The following is a 24973-nucleotide window of genomic DNA, read 5'->3' on the forward strand; positions in this document are numbered from 1 at the left end:
GGAGGCAGGCAAAGAGGGGGAAATGGGGACATCTGTAATAATGTCAGTAATAAAAATTCTAAAATTAAAAAATTAACTTATTTAAAAATATCTCCTAGTCTATTTAGTGTTTGCTAGGTAAATAGTTACCTATTTGCAAAATTTACCAGAATGTAGGAATACCATCGAAGAAATTAAAAATAATTTTCTCTGCTCCCTCCTTATTAATATTATAAATCTGAATCGTAATTGGAGAATTGAAGTACAAATGAATATAAGTTAAGTTTTACGAGCCCATCCCCATTGTACAGGGTCCAGCAGAAGTAACACCTGCTTGAGTGTGGTTGGTAGGGTAATAATATGGGTGCACTAATTTATAGTTTTAATTCGAACATTTCACCTAAAACTTCATATGGTGTGCTTGACTATAATAGTGTAATGTTACCGAATTATATCCTTATGATTTCCTAATAAAAGATTTCATAATAAAAAAGGGGAGTTATTGGTGTTGGACCCTGTACTTTGTCTATAGCCTCAGATTCAAAGCAGGTAGTTTCTGGTTCTTGATTGTGTATAACTATCTCATCCTGGATAAATTCACAAACACACCACTTTTGGCTTATTTTGTCTCTGTCCTCCCAAAGTCTCCACCTTGGAAACATGTGTAAATGGAACATTTATTTTTACCTCTAAAATGTGTAAAGTCATCTGAATATGATCTTTTATGCAGAATGAATAATTTGTTTAAGAGATACAGAAAAATGATTATGCTTTGTAATGTATTCTAGATGTTTACAATTAATATTTTTGGATCTGTGTCAAAAATCTATATATCTAAAAGATATATTATTAATTGTTTTCTATATATAAGAAATAGAGTTTGATTTTTTGAAATGTACTCTTTAGGCATTGACTGTGAAATTTAATAGTTTTTGAGTTAAGATGGAGAAATAGAATAATGATTGTTTATGTTCACGTTAATGATGCTCTTTAGGAGTTCAGAAAAATAGAAATATTTTAGTGTAATTTATTTGATGATATCCCTAGTATTATATAGCTTTACTGAATTCTATGCCTTGTGCCTGGGTGCCCTAGTCAGATTTGATCTATAAATTTAAAAATGACTCTTTACTTTAAAATAAAGGGCTTTGTACCAAAATTGAAAACCTTTTTCAAAATACTGTACAGATTTAGAAACATAGAAATAAGAGTGAAAGAAAAATAATTTGTTACCGAATATAGCTTTAAACAGTACATGAAACATGCTTCAGGTTAGTCAGAAGAGGTCCTCTGAATTACACTGTGAATACTACCCTGAAATGAAACTGTGTGTTATTGGTTAACCAGGATATTTAGCATAATCACTCTGCTAGACTGTGTGGAGGGGGGTGATTATCACTGAGAACAGATGGGCAGGTCCACAGCACTGCCAGATCCTGCACATGCTCCATTTATTGTTGGTTCTTGCCTTTTCTTTCTGTATTTAAAAAAAAAAAAATTTAAACATTGTATGTTCTAGAGAGCTAGCTGCACAAAAGGTCAGTGGCTGATGACCTTTCGGCTTAGATTTCAAACGTAGGAGAAAGATTCAAAATGCTATCACTATGTATCTATGAAGGATGGGGCAGATTTCATTTTACCCTCTAGCCTCCCTCAATGCATGCATGGATTTATCTGTACGCTAAGCTCTCTGCTCTGCATCTGTAGCTCCTTGTGGATTATATTGTCTGTGATCAGAGATGATTTTCTCGGATATGAACACCGTTTCTGGCTCCCCTAAAGTGCATCCTCCTAATGGGACCCGGTTTTACACTTTTCAAGTAAGTGTGCTTTAAATGGCTTCACTACTTAGGAAGTTAATATGTAGTCAAAGTTAAAATAAAGGGAAAATGAGAAAAAGAAAACTGCAAAGTGTGGAAGTATTAAAGAGAATGTAAGAAATGGGTATGTCAGTTTAATCTATGCTTTAAATATGAAAATAAGATGGCATTAAGATTCTCTGTGAATTCAAGCAAAATAATAGTGAATACTTAATTTTCACAGGGATTTTAAAATTTTCTACAGTATCATCCTTGAGGGTTTATGAGATTTGTCTACTGATACTGTTATTTATAGCTATAATATGGTGGACATTATAGATTTACTTTCCTTATATATATCACAGAAGAGTAGGATTAAATGACATTTTATGGAACTTTGCAAACTGTGTCCTCTGGGCTTAGAAAAATGTTTTGTATTTCATAAACATAGTTTAATATGATTCTTATTTTTTAATTTTTATGTGTGCAATATATGAGCAATCTTATAATACAGAAGGCTTAAGTACCACATTTAATATGCTTTTCAAATTGAGATAAAGCCAAACCTCATTAAGATGGAAGATTTTCTGTGTTACCAAAAAGTCAAAATGATTTATAATATACATATAATAGTGAGTCACAAAGGTGTTACCTACTAAATGTATTTCAACTGCCTGAGAATAAATCAGTCATCCATCTAAAAAATGGTTAAGTCTAAACTAAATCAGATTCCACCTCATTTTTATCCTCAAATTGCATCTTTCAGTACTAAGGTTTACTTTGTAATTTAGTCATATCATCTTTACATGAAAAAGGAAAGTGAACCTCTTCTCCCTGTATATGTTACACTGTAGGAATATAAACATCCTAGCATTTAATTATTTTACTACATAGTTATAATGTTATGAAAAAACTATAAAGACCTAGTGAATTAATATAGTAGAGGTAGCCTGCATTCTTTTAAAAGGTGGTTCTGAAAAAATGCACATCTTGTTTGTTAAAGTCTCTTGCCTTTGCAAACTATAAGCAGTGGGTATAAATACTCTCTCTCTCTCTCCCATTTTATACTTCTATTTTTAATCCTGTCGCCTTGTCTGCTTTACACTGATGTCTACTGATAGTGCACGTCTGTGTTGTTAGAGAATATATTCGCTTCCCAGTGGCGATTTCTTATTGTGGCAGTGACTCAAAATGCAAGTGCCCTGGGGCTCTTCTGCAGAATTATTACCTTTTTTTTTTCCCTTCTCTGTACACTGATATACACACTCTTTACAATATCCTGTAACTGGCTCTTTGGGGCAGCTTTTGACATTAGGTATTCTACTTCAGTCTCTTAAAGTTTAAGGGTCAGTAAATTCTGTATGCTCAGTCATCACACAGGCTTTCTACAATTCCTTCAGTGAAGATCTTGCTGACAGCCTTCTGGGCAGGCGATTTTCTTTGAAAACACACTGGAATGATTTTTAAACACAGTTCTACTTTGTTGATGTTATAACAATTTGTGTAAAAACTGTAGGATTTTGGGTGAAATATAAATGTTACCAGATATGAACTCCGTCCTACATTTTTAATTTACAAAATGATACTTGATTTTTATACTTATACCAGTAAATGTGTTTAAATTTTAGTTCATATTAGTTTTTAGTGGAAGAGAGGAAAGAAAGATGATTTTAAAGCATGATGGCAAAGATGTATAAAAGTTGACTCTACTTTTATTTTCAAAGTAACATAATTAAACATGAATATTTTTCTTATTTATATGTTTTCAGCTATTTTATGAGAATATATTTTCTGTGATTGAAATACTGTTATAAGAAATGAGATGCTGTGAAAGTAATAGATCATTCTCAAAAATGTACCTTTTGAAAGTGATTAGTTAAATTTCAAAAGTGGTTCTCATTATGGAATGGCATAAATGCATTTCTGAAATAGTACTGCATCAAGAAGTTGGGATTTTAATGCTTACTTTCTTAAAATTACAAGAGTTAACATATGCAAAAAAATTGAAGATAGCTTAGCATGAATAATATTGAGTTTTAGTTTCATCGTCTCATAAAATATTCAAACCATCTTGCCATTTTTCTAAAGTTGTACATTATCAAATTTTAAAAGAAAAATTTAGAATGCATTTGACCTGAATAGTTCAAAGGTAAAAAAACAACAGATAAGCAGCTCAGGGATTTTTAATTACAAGATTTTCTTTTTCATTGAATTTTAATGTAGTAAAATACCTTCATACTTCTCCACACGTGCACACACTATTTTTGTCTAGTCCATCTAACACTTAATTTAAATGAGTTTCCTCATGTGTAAGGTCTCTATTACTATGATTATACTTTTGTCAGCATTTTTCTATTCATAGGAGCCTGAACCATGGGTGATGCCAACACCCAATTTGCAGTGTAGGTTTAGTGAATTATTTATCACCAAAATTAAGTTCTGCATTATAGTTGACTAGAATGCCCTTTGATAGACAAAAATTAAGATTAAATGCTACTATAAAATTAATTATAATATTTATATGCATTAGAACAGTCAATTATGGGGCTCAAATAAATACAAATGTGAAGTAAACTTTGAAGCAAAATTAAATGGATATACACATAACACATAGTACATATGAATGCGGTAACTTCTCCTTAATTTAATGTCTCAAAAATGATGTCCCAACATGATTTTACATTTAGCTCTGTTTTTGCAAATGAAACCATTTACATGCTTTACTAAGTCTCTAGATTGGTTAATCATCACCTAATATGTTAATCTTCTTAGAGGTATTGATGACATGCTCCTCCTCATTTCCTGTAGAGTAACTATCTTAACCTAGTGATTTTCAAACTCTACAGCACTGAGGTTTCATAGGAGTGTGTTAGTATCTGCTAGATATAGTAGGGAAGAGGGATACACCTTTTTGAGGCCTTAATGTTTCCTTGTTCTACATTTACCTGCTCTATGCAAGCTTTCATGAACAACAATAACAAATAGTGTGCTTTATCAAAAACGATATTTGACAAAGAATGCGAAAACATACAGTAAAGTTAAGATAGTGTTCATTAAATGGTGTTAGGAAAATTGGACAGATATGTGCAAAAAAATGAAACTAGACCATCTTCTTATACCATATGCAAGAATAAACTCAAGTGGATTAAAGACTTACGTGTAAATTTTGAAACCATAATAATCCTACCTAGGAGAAAACAAAGTAAAATCTTGGGCATTTCTTATAGCAATATTTTTTCTGATATATTGCCTCGGGCAAGGGCAACAAAAGAAAAATAAATAAATGCGACTACATCATGCTACAAAGTTTTTACATAGCAAAGGAAACCATTGACAAATGAAGAGACAACCAACCCCTGAATAGGAGGACACATTCGTCAACGATACATCTAATAAGGGGTTAATACCCCAAATTTACAAAAACAAAGTTTGCAGACCACTTCCTCAAATCAAAGGAATTTATTTCTGACAGGAGCACTTTTATTTATTGAACCCACAGAGGAATTATTTCTGTTTAAAATACATTTCTTCACCATTCACTCCCAGCATTAATAACATTAACTACCAACACTGTGTGAAGAAGTGCTGACTCTGTTGCCCCCCCGGACCCACTGAAAATTAGAGAAAGACACTTTATCACAAAATATAAATACATACTAATCTGCCATTTTCCTGTTTAAACTACTTCATGCAACCCCTGTCCTTAAATAATAAACTTCATTTCCCCAACTTGGCATAAAAAGCCCTTGTGGTCAGGATGGAATGCATGCAACACTCTGCTTCATGAACTCTGCTTCCCCACAAAGCTGTCACTGTGCTTTTGCTGGCTTTGCCTCTTTGCAGCCTGCCCATTGGAGATTTGTTTTTACCTAAAGACTCGTGTTAAATGCCACCTCCCTCGTGAAGACTTCACACATTCCCCTCATATGTCCTATTAAGTGCCTTTTCTTTGATCATTTACATGTTTCTGCCTCTATTAAAACACTTATGCTTTGCTTTAATCCCTGAGAACGTTGTATTAATCTGTGTCTCTAGCACACAGTTACCACTGATATCTCTATTAAATACACTGGGGCATATATTTAAAAGTTAAGTGATTATGTATGAATATTTAACACAAAAGGCAACAATTTTAACTATATATGAGCAGCCTATGAGGCATAGCTATATATTATTAAAGAAAATATCTAAAGATATATAAAGGTAAATTTAATACTTAACCTTTGTCTACTATGGTTGGATTATTCAAAATAGGTAAGCTCCCTGAGTAATTAATGAAATGCTTTATTTTCATTATTTTAAAATGTATATTTCTAGATTGAGAAATACACATTGTTAGTTATAAAATAGTCATGGGGATGTAAAGTATAGCATAGGAAAAATAGCCAATAATATTGTAATAAGTATGTATGGCGCAGGTGGGTACTAGAAATATCAGGGGAACACACTGTAAAGTATATGATTGTCTAACCACAGTGCTGTACACTTGAAACTAACACAAAATAATACTGAATGTAAACTGTAATTGAAACATTAATAAAAAATAAATAATTAATTTAAAATATACCGTATTCTTCAGACTATAAGACACACTCTTTTCTCCCCAAATTTGGGAGGAAAATGGGGGTGCATCTTATAGTCCAAATGTAGCTTACCGGGCTAGCTGGGGGTGGGCAGGGCAGCAGTCCATGTTATTTATGTTATTAGAAATTTTACCACATTTTTTGCTTCAAAAATTTTTTTCCTGTTTTCCTCCTGTAAAACCTAGGTGTGTCTTATGGTCCAAAAATACAGCATAGTTCTATGATAGACAAAAATTTTTAGACCTTTTTCTTTATATCTCTTTACTGTTTTTGATTACTTGATATTTTTCACATTTTATCAAGAGAAATTTAAAATTTGATTAGTATATACTTTCCAGTTTAGCAGATAGGGTTAGCACTTGAAATGTATAGAAGATTAATAGGCAAGTTGGAAATCTCAACTGCATGAAGAATTTCACTCAAAACCATTACTGGTGATTAGTATGGGACACCATGTCTTTGTGAGCAAAGCGATTCAGGTATTCGGCAAAAAAACCAAACTTTTTTATATTCAGTCATTTTGGTACTACTAGAAATTCACCATTATTTTTCTATTATTTGGAGCACATTATAACTTCTTATTGTTGATCATTTTTAAATGCATTGGATATATCTAGCACAATGGTTGGAATTAAGGCATGGATGCTAAGAATGACCGATGCCTCGGCAGTTCTAGGGTTGCATAGTAGAAGAGGCAGAAGTCCTCAGCTAAATGAGAGAACTGAGGTTTTTCTCTGTCAGCCAATCATATGCAGCCATGATTGTGAGTGGCAGAGATAACACAAGAGGTGTTTGAAGCAGGTGGGGCCACCATATTCAATGGTGCTTACTCCTGTGTGGGAAAGGCTGAGGATAGTATAACTGGAGCAAAAGTTAGAGATAGTAAATGACTAAAAGTAAAATGTGCAAACTCCAGAATACAAAGATAAATTTAAATGTCATCCTCAAGGTCTTGGACTTGAGGTTTAAGGAATTTCAATGAGGACTCACAGGCTGGTATTTTCTGTTTAGTTAGAATATGCATTGTGCCTTGGCTGGGTGATAGGATTGAGGCAGAGAGAAAAAGTCAGTAGCTTCCCACAATATCCAAATGAATTGTCAAGATTTCCCTGTTTTTCAAATGAAATGAAATGAAATGAAATGAAATGAATAAAATAAAATAAATAATAAAATAAAATAAAATAAAATAAAACTGATGCCCACAAACCCACATAGTTGTTAATGTAGAGAGTAACTGATGTAGTTCCTGTCTGAATCTAAAGTTATAAAATCCAAAATTCCGTGATTTTTCTTCTATATTCTACTGGGTCAAGTGTTGATGATGAAGTACAGCTGCAAAAGTTTTCCAGGCTACCTAATATCTAATCTAAATTGTCTATTAATTCTGAAATTTATAGAAGTTTGGTTCTGCCACTTCAAAGCATTGTACTATACAGATTCCTTAGGTTTTTATACTTCAGACTTTCATTTAGTTACACCTCTTCATTCTGTTTTTATTGACCCAATATTCTCCTAGTTGGAATTACAGTTTTTGGTTCATAGGCTGGTGCTCAATCCACTGAGCACACCAGCCAGGATGGAATTACAGTTTTATAGTAAACAAATTGTTAATAAACTTACATCCTGCTAATGTACTGGAAGAATAAAAAGGTAAATTGAAGGGGAAAGCTTTTCCTAAACTTACACCTTTGTTAATTTAATAATGTTCCTTACACCAATGAGGCCAACTCTAAAAACTAATGAATTGCCCCTGGGGTCCCATGTAGGACATGATAACTCTTCCATCTGCAGCGGTTTCTGCTTAACAGAAATCTGCTAGGCAGGCTATATGTTCTGTGAGGACAGGTGGCGTGGCCTTCTTTTTACTATTAAATCAGCAGCATCAAGCAGAGTGTCTGGCACATAACCATGAGTAAATACATATTGATTTGAATTACAAATTGAAAATATGAATGTCTTGCTCTGTATCATATAGGTCTTACTGATATCCTCATTTACAATGACCTTCCCTAAGACTATACTTTCAGGGATCATTTCTATAGTTTGTTACTAGAATGGCCTTTCCATAGGAACACATAAATGGTTGTAATATTCCCAGCCTGGAGTCCACGAATATATTTCATGTATTTCACCTATACCTAGCTGGAATAGCTGTATATTACAGGTAATGCTTCGAGGGCAGGAAAATTGGATATAGAGAAATGATTGAGGAGATTCTTAAGGTAAAGGACCTGATGCACTGAGCACAGCACCTGGTGGTTAGTAAGAGTTCAAAAAGCTGCTGCTGCAACGGTGGAAGCAGCCAGAGTCGGGGTCTGTAGACCACAATAGAGGTGGCAAGAAAGTGAGCTAAAACACTTATGGAGGAAAGAAAAGTCATGAAAAGATACATTCAAAAGAATTTAACTTGCTAAAAAAGGACATAAAAGGAAAAAGGTAAGAACCTCTGAAGTTTCTCATGAGGGAGAGAGCAATATGGAGCAGGAGCAGCTTTGGAAAACAATTACTGAGTTCAGTTTTGGACAGATTGAATAGACAGTTGGAAACACAGGTTTGTCTCTCAGGAGAGAGGTCTGTGAGTACTAAATGCAAATGCAGGAGGCATCTGCTTATGGGGTAGGGAATACTATAGAAATAGATAAAATGACCTTGGCAAAGAATGAGGAAAATGGGGCAGGTGGGGAGGGACATGAAATCCTTGGATACATTGAATTCTCATTTTGAGCACGTGTGCTTGGTTGATTTTGCAAACGTGTTTTGGAGGCTTTTTTCCTTCCTTATCACCTCTCCTTGAACATTTACCCAGAACTTAATTCAGGTTAGATGCTTCTGCCTCGTTATGTGTGGATATGCTTTATTTTGTAAATCTGTTTTGAAAACTCACATTCCCTTTCCACCCACTCCATGAATATCATACCTGAACTTTAAAATAAGTTAAATTCTCCTGTTCTTGCATTTCAGTAACACAGTTTACTATTTATTATACTACATTTTGCTTCTTGCTTATATGTCTTTAACCCCAGTTTGTGAACTTCTGGAGAACATAAAGTTTATTTTACTTAATCATCAATACTTACATCTGTTTATTGACACCTAGCCTAATGCTTGTCAAATAGACGTTGCCTGTGCTTTTAGGTTGCATGAATGAATTCATGTTCATATTGAAGACTGCCTAAAATTAATCCTTTTCTATTAATTTGCAAAATCCTTCAACACACTTTGTTGAGCATTCCCATTGTGTCAGACTTTAACGATGGTGAGCGAAACACTTGGTTTCTGCATAAAATCTTAGAGTCAACTCAAGGAAAATATTTAAAAGTCACACTAGCACATTATTTGGGTTGACTTTAAAGGTACATATAGATATTATTATTATAATGTGGTAACTTTAATTAAATAATTTTATTTTCAAACCCACTTTTGATTCCAGTTCACAGCTAACTTTTCCAATGTTACCCTGTTGGTCACAATAAGATTGCATAATGGTTAAGAGCATCCCCTTCAGAATTAAACACATGGTTTAAGGTGACAAAGGGGCTATGAGCAATTGTAATTGTTTCTGTACTTTCACTTCCCTTGACTGTTGTGAGGGAATGAAAGTAGGCCTTGAAGCCATCACCCTAGAAGGATTATTTATGGAAATATATCTAAAGTATTTTCTTCCAGTAAAAATGGCACTGAATCAAAATTAGCTAATGTTGTTTTAATGATAAATGTACTTTCTAAAAATAACATAATTTATAAGTGATGTTTAAAACACCCACAAGCGATTTTTTAAACTTAATAATAATTTAGAAAAAATGCTCAGAACATATTTACCACTTTAAGGACTTCATACATAAGGGAACTTATTAAAATATATTTAATTAACTTTTCAAGGTCTTAATTTTATATAAAATACTTTTGTGCTTATAGAATAAAAACTTTCAGAGCATTGATATTATAGAAGTATACTTGGATTTCTTTTATACAAACTTATTTTGTATCATAGATTTTTTATCCATTTACTGGTGGGTTCTTAGGCTGCTTCCCGCACTTGGCTATTGTAACTTGTGCTGCTATGAACATAGGGGTGCATAGATTCTTTTGAATTGGTGTTTCAGGGTTCCTAGGTTATAATACCAGGAGTGGTGTTGCTAGGTTGAAAGGTAGATCCATTTTTAATTTTTGAGGCATCTCCACACTGCTTTCAATAGTGGCTACACCAATCTGAGCTCCCACCAACAGTGCAAAAAGGTTCCCCTTTTCTCCACACCCTCGCCAGCACTTGCTGTGTGTAGATTTATTGATGATGGCCATTCTGGCAGGTGAGAGATGATATCTTATTCTGGTTTTAATTTGCACTTCTCTGATGATTATTGACATTGAGTATATTGTCATATGTCTATTGGCCATCTGTATGTTCTCTTTGGAGAAGTGTCTGTTCCGGTCCTTTGCCCATATTTTAAAAGATTTTATTTATTTATTTTTAGAGAGCAGGGAAGGGAGGAAGAAAGAGGGAGAGAAACATCAATGTGTGGTTGCTTCCAGCATACGCTCCACTAGGGACCTGGCCCTCATCCCAGGCATGTGCCCCGACTGGGAATCGAACAACTCTTTGATTTGCAGGCCTCCGCTCAATCCACTGAGCTATACCAGCCAGGGCCACCACTTTTTAAATTGTTTATATTTTGGTGGTGAGTTTTGTAAGTTCTTTATTAATTTTATATATTACCCCCTTATCAGATGTATCAGTGAATACATTCTCCCATTCCGTGGGTTGTCTTTTTATTTTGTTGATGGTTTCTTTTGCTGTGCAAAAACTTTTTAGTTTGATGTGGTCCCACTTGTTTATTTATTTTTTCTTTTTTTCTCTTGCCTGGGAGATATATTCAATAAATTTGCTACAAGCAATGTCAGAGATTTTGCTGCCTATATTTTCTTCCACAGTTTTTGTGCTTTTGGGTCTAACATTTAAATCTTTGAGCTATTTTGAATTTATTCTTGTGTGTGGTGTAAGAAGGTGGTCTAGTTTCATTTCTCTGTACATATCTGCCCAATTTTCCCAACACCATTTATTGAAGAAACTATCTATCCCATTGATGTGATTTCTTCCTCTGTCGAATATTAATGAACTATGAAGGCATGAGTTTATTTCTGGGCTTCTCTTCTGTTCAATTCATCTAAATGTTCTTATGCCAGTACCAAACTGTTTTGATTACTAAGGCCTTGTAGTGTAGTTTGATATTAGGTAGGATGATTCCTCCAACTTTGGTTTTCTTTCTCAGGATTGCTGTTGCTATGTGGGGCCTTTTGTGGTTTCATATAAATTCTTGAAATATTTGTTTTAGTTCTGTGAAATCAGTCATTGGAATCTTGAAAGGAATTACATTGAATCTATAAATTGCTTTGAGTAGTATGGACATTTCAATGATGTTAATTCTTCCTATTCATGAACATGGTATGTGCTTCCACTTATTTGTATCTTCTTCAATTTCTTTCTTCACTCATACTTTTCAAAGTATATGTCTTTTACATCCTTGGTTAGGTTTATTCCTAGGTATTTAACTTTTTGTAGCAATTGCAAATGGGAATTTTTTCTTAATTCCCTTTCTAGTTCTTGTATCTTAAATATTCACAATTTTAATTATGTTGTAGAAAAGCACAGAGGTCATAGAAAACAACATTATTTGTTTTTTTATAAATCAGTGCAAAAGTGACAGTTCTGAACTACAATGCTATGATACACTGTTCCATTGCATACTGTTTCTTTTATCCTATATTTTTGTTTTTCTTATTTAACATATTAATCTAATTTTTGTAAGAAGATCCATCTTTGAGGTTGTAATATGCCTCTGGGAAGGCACAGAAGTATCAAAATTAATGTTACAAAGATGCTACAAAAAGAAGACTTTTTTGAAATCCTAAGAAATATATGCTATCATAAATAAAATACAAATTCATTGTATTTGAAGACTTATGCTTTATTATTAAGTGTTTTTGTTTTAATGCCATTTTATTTAGATGTTAAAATATATGCATAAAGAATCAAATGTTTTAACAGTAATATAATGCAATTCATATATTTGCATACATTTTTTTCCTTCAGGGAATAGTAATTAATAACTAATTTTACATGTGGTCTATATTTTTAAGGAGCAATTATTACAATATATAATAGGTCAAAATATATATAATAAAGCATTATGTAAAGTACAGTGACATGCTAAAAGAGTCAGGTAATTTCAAATGTGTCTTCAAGAAAGAGCATTACTTGAAAAAATAGTAAGGATATTCAAAATAACTCTATCACACAAATATAGATGCAAAAAATTATGTTTTGACCCATATATACCAGCCATGTTTTATGAATGACCAAGGGGATATTTTCTGTGAGACCATCCTAAACAGAGCTCCACTCTATTTTCCCTTATATTTTTAGAATTTTCTTGGATTTAAAAAAAAAAAAATATTAGAACGATGTGGGAAACTTCAAAAGAAAAGTCAAAGATTCAAGAATTTATTGACTTGTATAGCCAACTATGTGCCGGGTTCTGATCTATGCCTTGGATGTGTAGTGAGCAAATGGAAATTGAAGCTAGCAGAATGATAGATAAAGTAAATCAGACACTACATGGTATGTTAGATGGTGATAAATACAAAGGGGAGATATAAACCATGGAAAGGGGAGGAGTATAAATATGCAGCTTGAACCATGTGAGCAGGGAAGTGTCCAGAAGAAGAGAACATTTGAATGAAGACCTAAAGGGATCAGAGCAGCTCTTTACATCTCTGCATTAGAATGAACTGAAAGATGTTCTCTTCAGATAAGCCAACTCTTCCTATATGCCTCTACTCAAATTTAAATTCGAGGAGAGAAAATCTGCTTGGTTGGCCCAACCTGGATTTCCCTTCATCATAAATGTGCTGTCATCTGCTTGCCTTCTGACTGTGGTGCCCCACCTCTGTTCCAAACCTTTCCCACTTTACTGTAATGAGATTTATTATAAACAGACAGTTTCAACAGATTGTAGATTTCCTTTAAGATATCAGTGAGTGTTCATTACATCTCTATATTCTTCACTGTTCCTAGAACTTCCTTCATATCCCATCATTTCTTCAATTCCTTTTTGCCCCCAAATCTCACTAATTCTTTTTCTCAATATTCTTCTTTTTAAAGATTTTATTTATTTATTTTTAGAGAGAGGGGAAAGGAGGAAGAAAGAGAAGGAGAGGAACATCATGTGTGGTTGCCTCTCATGAGCACCCCACTGGGGACTGGGCTTGCAACTCAGGCATGTGCCCTGACTGGGAATTGAACCAATGATCTTTTGGTTCGCAGTCTGGCACTCAATGCACTGAGCCACACTGGCCAGGGCAAATTTCACTAATTCTTTAGAGTTCAGTGTAATATATGTCTTTTATGAATGTGTTATAGTCCCTAGTTAGGTTCATCTACCCTCTTGCTAAGATCTCATAAAATGATTTCTTTACTTCAATTATAATAATTACCACAAGTCTAATTTAAGTATGCATATTTGTTTCCCTATTATACTACATGTTCCTTAAGGCCACAGTATATATTTATTAGGAGAACAAACTGCCCAATAAATGTCTACATATATAATTGCCTGCAATTATCCCAAAGGTCACAAAATGCATCTTTATGTTGAGAATATGTAGATTAAAATTAACATTGTGACTATAAAATATTAATTATCTGACAGAAGATAGTTGATTAGCCTCACTATCTTGTCATGTTTGTGTATGTGTGTGTGTATTATTATTGTTTTTTTGTTTACTTATAATTAAGGTCATAAATTATTGTTGTAAGGATTTTTAATTAAATATTCATACATTTTAAATAAATATATTTGTTCAAATTTAATGTCTACTAAATTATATCAGTATCTATATACTTAATGGGAGCTTGATATAAAACTTAGGGGTTCTATTTCAATTTGTTTGAACCTCTATAATACCCAGCTATAAAAATCAGTTTCAATTTTCTTATCAAATATTTTTTCTGAAGTTATCACTGCTAAATACTAAATATTTACTTTTATTTTTGATGTTTATCATTAAAAAAAATTTTTTACTGCTATTCTATTACAGTTGTCCCAATTTTTCCCCCTTTGCCCTTCTCTGCCCTGCTCACCCCCTGCTCCCACCATTAGTCCCCACACTGTTGTCCATGTCCATGCGTCACTCATACATGTTCTTTGTTTAGTCTCTTCCCCTTCTTTCCACTATTATTTCCTTCCCTCCTCATCTCTTACCACTCTCTGTCTATTCCATGGTTCTATGACTCTGGTTCTGTTTTGCTCATTAGTTTATTTTGTTCATTAGATTTGCCTCATAAATGAGATCATACGGTATTTGTCTTTCATCACCTGGCTTATTTCACTTAGCATACTAGTCTCCAGTTCCATCCACACTGTTGCAAAAAGTAGAGTTCCTTTTTTCTGTTGCACAGTATTCCATTTTGTAAATATACCACAGTGTTTTGAGTCACTCATTTACTGATGGGCACTTAGGCTGTTTCCAGCATTTGGCTATTATAAATAGTACTGCTATGAACATAGGGGTACATAGGTTCTTTTGAATTGGTGATTTGGGATTATTCAGGTACTTTCCCAGCAGTGGAATCACTGGGTCAAAAGGCAGTTCCATTTTTAAGTTTTTGAGGTACCTTTATATTGCTTTCCACAGTGGCTGCACAGTCTGCATTCCCAGCAATAGTGCAAAAGGGCCCCTCTTTCTCTGAAACCTCACCAGCACTTGTTGTTTGTTGATTTATTGATGATAGCCATTCTGACAGGTGTGAGATGATATCTTATTGTGGTTTTAATTTGAATTTCTCTGATGATTAGTGACATTCAGCATCATTTTATATGCCTATTAGCCATCTGTATGTTCTCTGTGGAGAAGTGTCTATTCAGGTCTTTTGTCAATTTTTTAAAATTGCTTATTTTTTGGTATTGAGTTTTGTAAGTTCTTTATGTCATTGTATGCTTGTGCCCCCTTTGTCAATTTCAATTTACCATAGAAACATGGGTTTACCATAGAAACATGGGTTTATTTCAGGGTCATCTATTCTGTTTTGTTGATCTATGTGTCTGTTCTCATGCCAGTACCAGACTGTTTCAATTACAGTGGCCTTGTAGTATAGTTCAGGTATAATATAGTTCAGTAATATCAGGTATTATGATCCTTCCCACTTTGCTCTTTTTTTCTCAAGATCATTGTTGCTAACTGAGCTCTTTTTTGCATCCATATAAATTTTTGAAATATTTGCTCTAGATCTGTGAAATATGCCATTGGTATTTTAATAGGAATTGCTTTGAATCTATAGATTGCTTTGAGAGGTATGGAATTTTAATGTTAATTTTTCCTATCCACGAATATGGTATATGCTTCCATTTAATTGTATCTTCCTCAATTTCTTTCTTCAGTGTTCTATAGTTTTCTAAGTATAGGTCTTTTACATCCTTAGTTAAATTTATCCTAGGTACTTTATTTTTTTGTTGTTGATACAGTAAATGGGATTTTTCCCTAGTTTCTCACATTTTTATACAATAATGAGCTATCAGAAAGAGAAACTAGGGAATAAATCTTCTTTAATCTATAATGGCACAGTATAGCAGCTTGAAGCCACACAGACCTGAATGTTAGTCATTCTCTCTATCTTCACTTTTTTCATCTCTGAAATGGGGTAAATGGAATTACCAACTTCAAAGAACAGTCGTTAAGGCTAATTGAGATAATTACCATGGGTCTCAATATGAAGAAATCCAAAACCTACAACATTCTCTTCATTAATGTTATTATTAAAATATCAAATATTTGAATGAAATAAATTGTTTTCCAAAACTATATTTACTTCTTACTGTTAATGCAAATTGTCTTTTGAAATTGAAATTGGATTTTCAGAACTTATCTCTCCTTTCTTGTGAATTGGAATAAAACATCCTTAGAATTTTTATAGAGATTTTCAAGCTTCAGAATACATAACTACCCAAAATGCAGGTTTGCCACCCCCAAAGATGGTTCAGAAAATCTGGTAATGGCCAACAAATCTTCATTTAAACTGAATTCCAGGTAATGTCTATGCAGAAATGTCACAAATTTGGAAAGAGCAGGTAGGATATAGAGAAAGTTTAGCACTATGAAAGGTACTTTCTGTTTGAAAGATAGCTGATGAGCAGAGAATATCCAAAATGCCTTCCTCTAGTTTTAAATAATTATTTTATTTTAGAAACATATGCTTTGATTTGTGGCGATGAAGGTATTTTGTTATTTCTTTCATGGACTGATTATTAAATCCAATTGATGAATGAATTGTTAAGATTCCAAACTACAGCTAAAATAAGCTGATAAAATTGAGGATGAGCCATCAGTAACGATGAACTTGAACTTATCCCTTCTGTAGGGCATGTGATTGTCATGAAATTTCCAAATTCAGATTTAATATATTGCTATGTCAAGAATAACAGTCATCTGGTGTTAATTAATGATTTGCCTGCCACCTGGAAACTGTGTAAAATGAAATGAAACCTTTAAATTATCCAATAGTAAATAATGAGTTTTAAAATTCTGATTTCAAATTAGGTCTTGATTTAAATAATTCATGTTCCTTAGAAGAGGGGTGTTATGTAGCTGCTATTTCTGTACTAGACAATTTTTAAATATCAGGAATAATGTGTCCATGTGTGTTTGGTCATGATCTTTAAGCATTCCACAGAATCTCAATGTTAAGACCTACAAGTTGTGACTGTGCTTTCATAAACTATCTGCTCATATGCCAATGTATATTTGCAAATTCAAAATTACAGGTTCAAAAGGAAATTGTAATGTTAAAACATTCATGAAAGGGCCCTACTATGTGATTGGTTATAAATACACTAATTACTTATCTCAAGATTTTTTTAAATTTATCTTCAACAGGAAGAAAATTGGAAGTCTTATTCTAATATAGCAAAACTAAGATTTGATATTAAATATTTTTTACCTAGAAGAAATTTAAGTACATGTATTAGTAGTATTGATTAATATCTCTATCTCCTCACTTTGTGCTATATTTAACAGGTATAATGGTCATTATACAAACATTTTTAATATCTAGCAGGATTAGCCCAGAGCTGACGATATTTTCTGAAAAGGATCATGTTATGAATGAAAGAATATAAGATTGGAATCAGATCCACATACATCATGCCACTTACTACTTATATGACAATTGTCCCACTACTTATATGACAATTGTGTAACTACTTTGAATTTTAGTTTTCTCACTATAAAATGAAAATAATAAAACCTGCCTCACAGGAATTTTGTGAAAATTAGAAATGAAGTAAAGGAATTTTATAAAGATTAGAAATGAGACCCTGGCCAGTGTCGTAGGTTTTATCCCAGTCAGGGCACAGGTCAAAATCAAGCAATGAATGCATAAATAACAGAACAACAAGCCAGTGTTTCTCTCTCTCTCCTCTCCTCCTTCCTCTCTCTAAAAAATCAATATGTAAAAATTAAATATAAAAAAATGAATGAGTAAACTACCAAGTACATGGTGTGCATTTTATAATAAAAATGATTATAATAAAATAATAATGATGATGATATTATTAATAATACCTGACTTAATTTCTAACTTCCAAGATAACTGCTAATGAACCTCACTTCTTAAAATTCACACCTTTGTGTAAATCCCTCCTTCATTAAATTAGAACTGACCGCTAACATAAGGTGCAAGGAAAAGAGCGTGCCTTCTGAAATGAGATCATGAAGGCACTGCAGCTTCCTCCTAGCTCTTTGGAATTGCTCACAAGTCAGCGACCGTGCTGTGTGTGTGCCCCAGAAGTCCTGTGCACATTCTCACAAGAAGAGGCACTCCTGCCCCAGCCAACTCCCAACACTAAATTGCCGCTGAGAGTGAAACAAATAAACAAGAAGAACAAAAAATGGGTAGGAGATATTTTCAGACAACGTATCATATCAAAGTGTAGCATTTAAATGGATTTATTTTAAAATATTTTTTCAGAGAAATGTTTTTAAAATATGACTTAGTTATCTAAATATTTTCAAAGCCTTCACATTAGCTCAGTAATGCTAAGCAGCTTTTATAAAATATGTATACATAATATTTATATATTTTAATGATATTTATATGATCTTGACAGTAGAAATTTATTCACATATGTGTCTGTGATAATACTGAAAACTTACATAGATTAATTGTAAATGTAAACTTATAATACTAATAAACAAAAAACTAATCATATAGCAGACTCAAGAAAAATAGTAGAATAGAGAAATTGGGCATTATCTCCAAGGGGTTAACAAATGCTGCTATATTAGATAAGATTAGTTAGGATAAGGTTGAATTGTATATTTAAAAGATCTCAATCCAACATTGGCTAAAATAAAGAAGTTTATTTCCCACATAAAGTACTACCGAACACAGGTGGTCCATGTCCAGCTGCAAGGGAGGCTGGTGTAGCCTGTGGCTTGTGATTCTGTCTGGCATGCCCTTTACTCCTCCCCTCCTCCCACCATCTGGCGAAGATCTATTCACCCTTCCAGCCTCAGATGTAAAGTCATTTTCTCAGGCAAACCATTAAATATCCATTTTTTTCTTTATTATAAGGTTCCAAATCTTAATTCAGTCCATTTCATGTGAGTGTAGCATCTTCTCTTACAACCAGTTCTCACTTGCTAATGTAAGGGAACATGTTGTGTGGAAGTTCTAAGAAGCTCTTTAAAAGAGATGGAAGCCACCCACTTTACTCTTTTGTCTAGCTGGAATGCAGAGGTGATTGTTAAATCTGAAACAGCCACCTTTGCTAATGAGGTAAAAGCACATGTTTAGACTGGCAGAAACAAAAGAGAAGGAATACAGGCCCCTGTCAACTTAGAGCTTCTTTCAAATAGCCTTGTGCCACGTATATCCAGGAGTCTCTTATAGGAGAGAGTAGTAAACTTTTCTCCTGTTTCTGTCATTTTTCGTTTACAAATTTTATATTCAACTGAATTCTATCTTAATATAAAAATTTTTGCTGACCCATTAGATAAGCTCAAGTTCTTCTGTTTGATAGGTTTATGGCACTGTATTATTTCATTTCATTCTGGTTATTTCAGTACATAATCATACATTTTTATATACTGGCTTTTTAAAATTTTCAGTGGGGATTCTAGACAGCAAGACCCATGTATGTCTTTATACATTTTGATTCACTTCAGTCTATCAAAGTTCTGACCACAAAGTCAGTAATTCATAAATATTTGTCCAAGGGGGAATGATCACAAGGTCAATATGTAAGAGTTGAGACTGATAAACTTAAGTGGGACTTTAAATTTTTCATGAAACACTGTGAATAATGATGACTTTCTGGACCCATGTTTGCCCTGGTTGTCTGTTCAGAATATGTAACTATTTGCTTTGTCATAGGATGGTAGGTGGTGAAAGGAATGATGTGGAAAACACTCTGTTTTGGCAGGATTATAAAGTTCAGTGTCCTCTTTACTCTATGATGAAATCCACAGTTTTAGGTGTTTACTAAAATTTATCTTTAATTTCAGGAACTATTTCCATTGTGGATATAGGGGTATTGAAAAGTAATTATTAAATATATCCTCACAAATCTACAGTGAGATAGAAATTTAACAACCTTAAGGTGATTTTAAAATCAATGATCTCATGGGTATTAAATTTTTTAATTTAGAAGAACACCCTTTTGAAATGATTATTCTTCCACTTCATATATATCTTGAAAAAATTAAATACATATATTAATCTTCTTTGTTTCATAATAGAGTGTTCTGCCAGTTTTCAGAACCAAAAGAAGCAGTTTATTTAGCATTCAAATTAGTCTTAATACAATTCCATGAAATAGGAGAAAATATCAAAATCTTTTTTGGTTGCATGTCATGTAACCTTAGGTAACACAAAGCCTCGCCACAGCAAACAATTAAACTTGGCAAATGTAAGTGCAGTGTGAACCACAAAAGCATCAATTAAATCAGGGCCCTGTTTCTATAAATGGACATGTGACTCACTGAATGCAAACCCTTTCAGGGTAATGGAGGATTTTTCCAAGAAAAACAAAAAAATGTCTGTAGGGACACCATGATCGCTACAGGTAAAAATACACTTGCACATATTTTGTTCACGGGAACTGGAAAGCCAAAGGGTAGTCCAGAAATTATGTAGCTGAGAGGTAATTATGCGTTGTGCAACTTGTCATTGCATTCATTTAGCCTTAATGAAAACTTTTATGTCTGAAAAGCTGAACACAGGCATAGGAGTAAAAATCACCTGCTCTAATCCTGACCATTTTCTATTTAATGGTATTTAGACAAGTTTTTGTTTTAATACAAGTAATTTCAAAATTCTGAAGCATCAAAAAACACTCAGTAATGGTCATTTTAGTTTTGGTTTTAGATATGTCTAATTCTTTAAAAGCTGATCTTTCATTGCTATTAACAAAATGTTATATTTCTAGAATTCTCCGTTCATTCCCTGATTAAAACAAAAATATATTAGGAAGCAATACATCAACAGATTGTAAGGTATGGCATGCAAGCTTCTGGCTGCACAGAAGTAGATAAAAGAGGAAATGTGAAAGTTATTTTTCATGAGTGTCTACAGAAATGGATATGCAGCCCATGATAGCTATTTCTGTAGTGTGATATTAGAAAATGTAACATTAAATGTGCAGTTGAGTACCATCTGTTTAGTTGCAGGCCAAAATCATGATCACAGATCTGACATATTAAGAAGTAAAGCTCTAATGAGAGGGTGAAAGTAAGAGGTACAATTCCTACTGAGAATATCCTCAGCCTAGAAAGCATTGGATTATTGTGTGTGTGTTGTTTTCAGATAAGATATTAGAGTGTTTCTCAGTTAGAGATATTGACCTCTCTGTGACTAAGTCAACCAAAACTTCTTTAACAGCAATAGATATTCAAAAATAATTTAGCATAGTTAAGGGCAATAGTTAATAGCTATTCCAAAGGAGTGTTTTACATAACGGTTTTGAAACTGCTGGCACCCATGATTGAACCCATGCTGCTCCTTTTCTGTCTTCTTTATGGGAAGTTACAAATTCTTAGCTGGAGAGGTGAAGAAAGACTTGTGATGCTGGTTGTCAGACCCAAGGCAAGATCACAACCAGGCAGTGAAAGCACCGAAATCAGAGGCAGATGGTAAAATGAGTGGGTGCAAATTCACCAGAGAGAAAACTAGAAATAGAGACAGCTTTGGAACCTACCATAGGTTACTCCACTTTCCCCCCTTGGAGCATTCAGTCTTGCTAACGCCATATGTGGTTTAAGAATTAGAGGAGTGGATGTTTGTAAATGTTTTCTAAATGGACGTGCATAGACTTTTAGTGTTCCAAAATGGTGATCTAAGCTCTACGTATAAAACACTTGTGTTATTATTAGAAAGGAATTGGCTATTTTCTTACTACTTCAGATAATGTGAAGGCAGGCCAAGATATTCTACTGTTTGTGTGGCCCTCTTTTTTTTTAAGGTCTATAACCATCATTATATATGTTGGGAACTTAATATCAAATACATCTGTGCTGACCCTTTCCACCAACTTACAACACATTTTTAAAATCTCGATAGTCATATGGACATTTGGAGCACAATGTTTAATTAAATTTACTGTTAGTGTATTTATTTATTTATTGAATGTATTTTTGCCTTCTTGTGATACCAGTTAAACTATATTAGTTCCCATTATATATTTTATATCTACTTTTTGAAAAGATTTTATTTATTTACTTTTAGAAAAAGGAGAAGGGACGGAGGAAGAGAGGGAGAGAAACGTTGATGTGTGAGAGAAACATCAGTTGGTTGTCTTTCATGCCCCCAACCGGGGGCCTGGCCCGCTGGGAATTGAACTGGCAATCTTTTGGTTCACAGGCTGGTGTTCAATCCACTGAGCCACACTAGCCAGGGATGTGTAAATACTTTTAAATTAAGGGTATATGTTAGGGGTAGAGGCAGGGTTGGGAAGCAGTGGGAAGCAGAGGGCTCCAGACAGAAAGAGAAACAAATATAAATCTGAAGTGGAAGACTGGTGTGTCCAGAGGAAGCAAAGAGACCAGTGTGGCTGGAGCCAGAGTGCTCGGGAGTCGGACAGAGTTGCACATCAGGCACAGTCTGAGGAGAATCTTCAAACAGGTTCTCTCATCAGCTTCCATAGCTGTCATGACTCAGAATCCAGCATTGGCTTTCTATGTTGGCTCGGATAACAAACATAGAGAATATTTTTGTTGGAATGCCACTTTCATATACTAAAGAAGTAGATAGACCACATTGGGTTTCTCTTAACATCAATAAATATTGTTTTGTATCATCTTGAACAAAAAATTTTCTAGGCCCAGGGTTTTAATAGGGGAAAACAATTAGGTATTCTGTAAATATCTTTGGATTAAGTGAATGAATAAATTATTAAATGTATAGAATTATCATAGTTATAAAGTTCAGGGAGGCAGATAATTGTGTTTTACACAATTATACACACATATAGATCACACAATCTGTGATCTGTCCCAAGCAATTTACTCACATGTTAACTCGTTGACCTGAACAACAATGCAGTAGGTAGTGTTATTATTCTATTTTCAGATGTGTAACTTGCTCAAGGTTCTACAGCTCACAACTGGAAGAGCTGTGATTTCAACCCAAGCTTCCTGCCTCTGAGCCCCTGAACCAATATGCCAGACTTCCTCTATGTAAGCTGGGCTGCTATGTTGCTAGTCACAAGGTAAAGCAAGGAGAAAGAAAGTTGGCAGTATATATGAATACATTTTTCTTCTAACAGTTTGCCTTTATGTGTTTATTATATTATTAGGTTTTTCCTTTATTTTTTTCTACCCCAATGCCCTGTTCAATGCTCAAGAATGTAGGTCAGAAATGTTAATTGCAGTAATTGATTACCACATGAAACTCTAAATCTGCAGTTATGTGAAAGCATATTCTAAAGCTCTTTACCCAAGAAATTTTCAATTCTGGAGTCATCCTCAATGTAGGCATACTCTAAATAGGTTCTGTGAATGCAGGTATCATAGGTAGTTTGAGTAATCACAGTGTAGCCAAGTGATAAATAAATTTTTAATATAAAAAAGTACAAAGAAATATTCTCTATTTTGAATACTATGAATGTTCTTTTTTAGGAGATTTTTTAAACTAGTGGATGAAGTTTATACTTGGCTATGTAACTGATACATATCTACATTTGTACAGTAGTCAAAGTATTAGAAGAATAAAAACTATAAGGGAAATTTACCTTTAGTGAATTTCAAACTGTCTTTCTATGATGGAATAATATCTCCTTTTAGGCATTGTGGGGCTATTTTTATAATCTGCATTGCATTTTATTATGTTGTAATTAATAAATAACTTTGTGTCTTTAAGTTACATTAATATATACAAACTTTAATAGAATGGGTCCAAAATTTCTCTCCTTTTAAAACAAAAGCATCTATATTATTCATGAATGTTAAAAATGAATCAATTTTTTAAAACAAAACAAGATAGCATAAAGAAGCACAATAGATTATTCTTAATGAGTCTCACATACTGTATTTGTCTTGTCAAAAATAGTAGCGCCTTTTATTGCTCATAATGCAACTCCTGTCCTCCTGCCTCAGCATATTTCATGATGTGGCAACAGCAGTTGTCTTTCTCTAAATTTAAGTTGGCAAGAAATGAAGGGAAAAATTTTAAAAGATTCTCATCTAAAATTTTACCACTTTAGAATAGCATGAAAACCAATATTAAATGTAATTGTGAAGTTAAAAAATAGCGTCTCTCATTGTATTTTTACTGAATTTAGTCAAAACAGTCTTGTTCTTTAACAGGTTACTTTTTTACTCCTGATGTTAACCATATAGATTATCATGTATTTGAGAAATAGGAAGTTGAAAACAAAGAGGTGGGAAAATGAATGGTTGCTTTGCTGAGTTTTGAAACCATGTGGGATAACAAGCTGACACATGTCTGATTTGGAGACTTGGTGAAAGAGCTGATGGATATGGCTTATTTTTCCAAGAATTTTGTTCTACTAGGGGGTGCAATTTAAACTCCAAATTTAAGTGTGGAGTTGTATTACAGATAGACTTGACTTTAAACACCTTTACCATTCCTTTGGGACAAATAAAACTATTGTGAGCTTGTTTATCATTTGTCTCTGACCTGAATAAATCTAAAAAAGCATAGAAAGGTGATATGATTTATATAAATCACATTACCATGTAGGTAAATTTTCAGCAATTCATTAAAAATGCATAATTCAAGATTAATGCATAATCATGACTATTAAATAGTTGAATATTGTTTTGCCTTCAGCAATTGTATGTCAATATTATTATGAAGAAAAGTAAAAAAATACTTAATTTAGTTTTAGCTAAGCTGTGGTTCTCTATTTGGCCATATACACATATTTTTTTACTTTAGATAAATAATGGTAAATGTATATTTTTGTTTAACAAATAATATTTTGAAGAATTAAACTTATTTTTTTAAATTTCCCCATTAAACCATGGTTTTATTTATAGCTTCTGACCTCAGACATTAAATAACTATGCAGAGAATGGGGTAAAGCCTTACTCTCTTTAGCA

General features: G+C 33.4%; 1 protein-coding gene and 1 pseudogene across 19 annotated transcripts in view; both read left to right on the top strand.

The window, feature by feature from the left end:
- The window catches only part of PPFIA2 (PTPRF interacting protein alpha 2), a 461362-nt gene that overhangs the window by 155775 nt on the left and 280614 nt on the right, over positions 1 to 24973 (top strand). Inside the window, exon 1 of one of the 19 annotated variants that reach the window (XM_036018629.1) lies at positions 1199 to 1799. The exons of 14 other annotated variants lie outside the window; for them this stretch is intronic. In XM_036018629.1, coding sequence (XP_035874522.1) covers positions 1719 to 1799 — 81 coding nt within the window. In that variant the 5' untranslated portion in view covers positions 1199 to 1718. Of the gene's footprint in view, positions 1 to 1198; positions 1800 to 24973 lie in introns of those variants that run through there. 4 more of the 19 variants (XM_036018630.1, XM_036018627.1, XM_036018628.1 and 1 more) reach the window with 4 other exon arrangements.
- On the top strand, positions 8373 to 8532 carry LOC114514328 (annotated as a pseudogene).

This window comes from Phyllostomus discolor, chromosome 2 (assembly GCF_004126475.2).
Source record: "Phyllostomus discolor isolate MPI-MPIP mPhyDis1 chromosome 2, mPhyDis1.pri.v3, whole genome shotgun sequence".
Lineage (NCBI taxonomy): Eukaryota > Metazoa > Chordata > Mammalia > Chiroptera > Phyllostomidae > Phyllostomus > Phyllostomus discolor.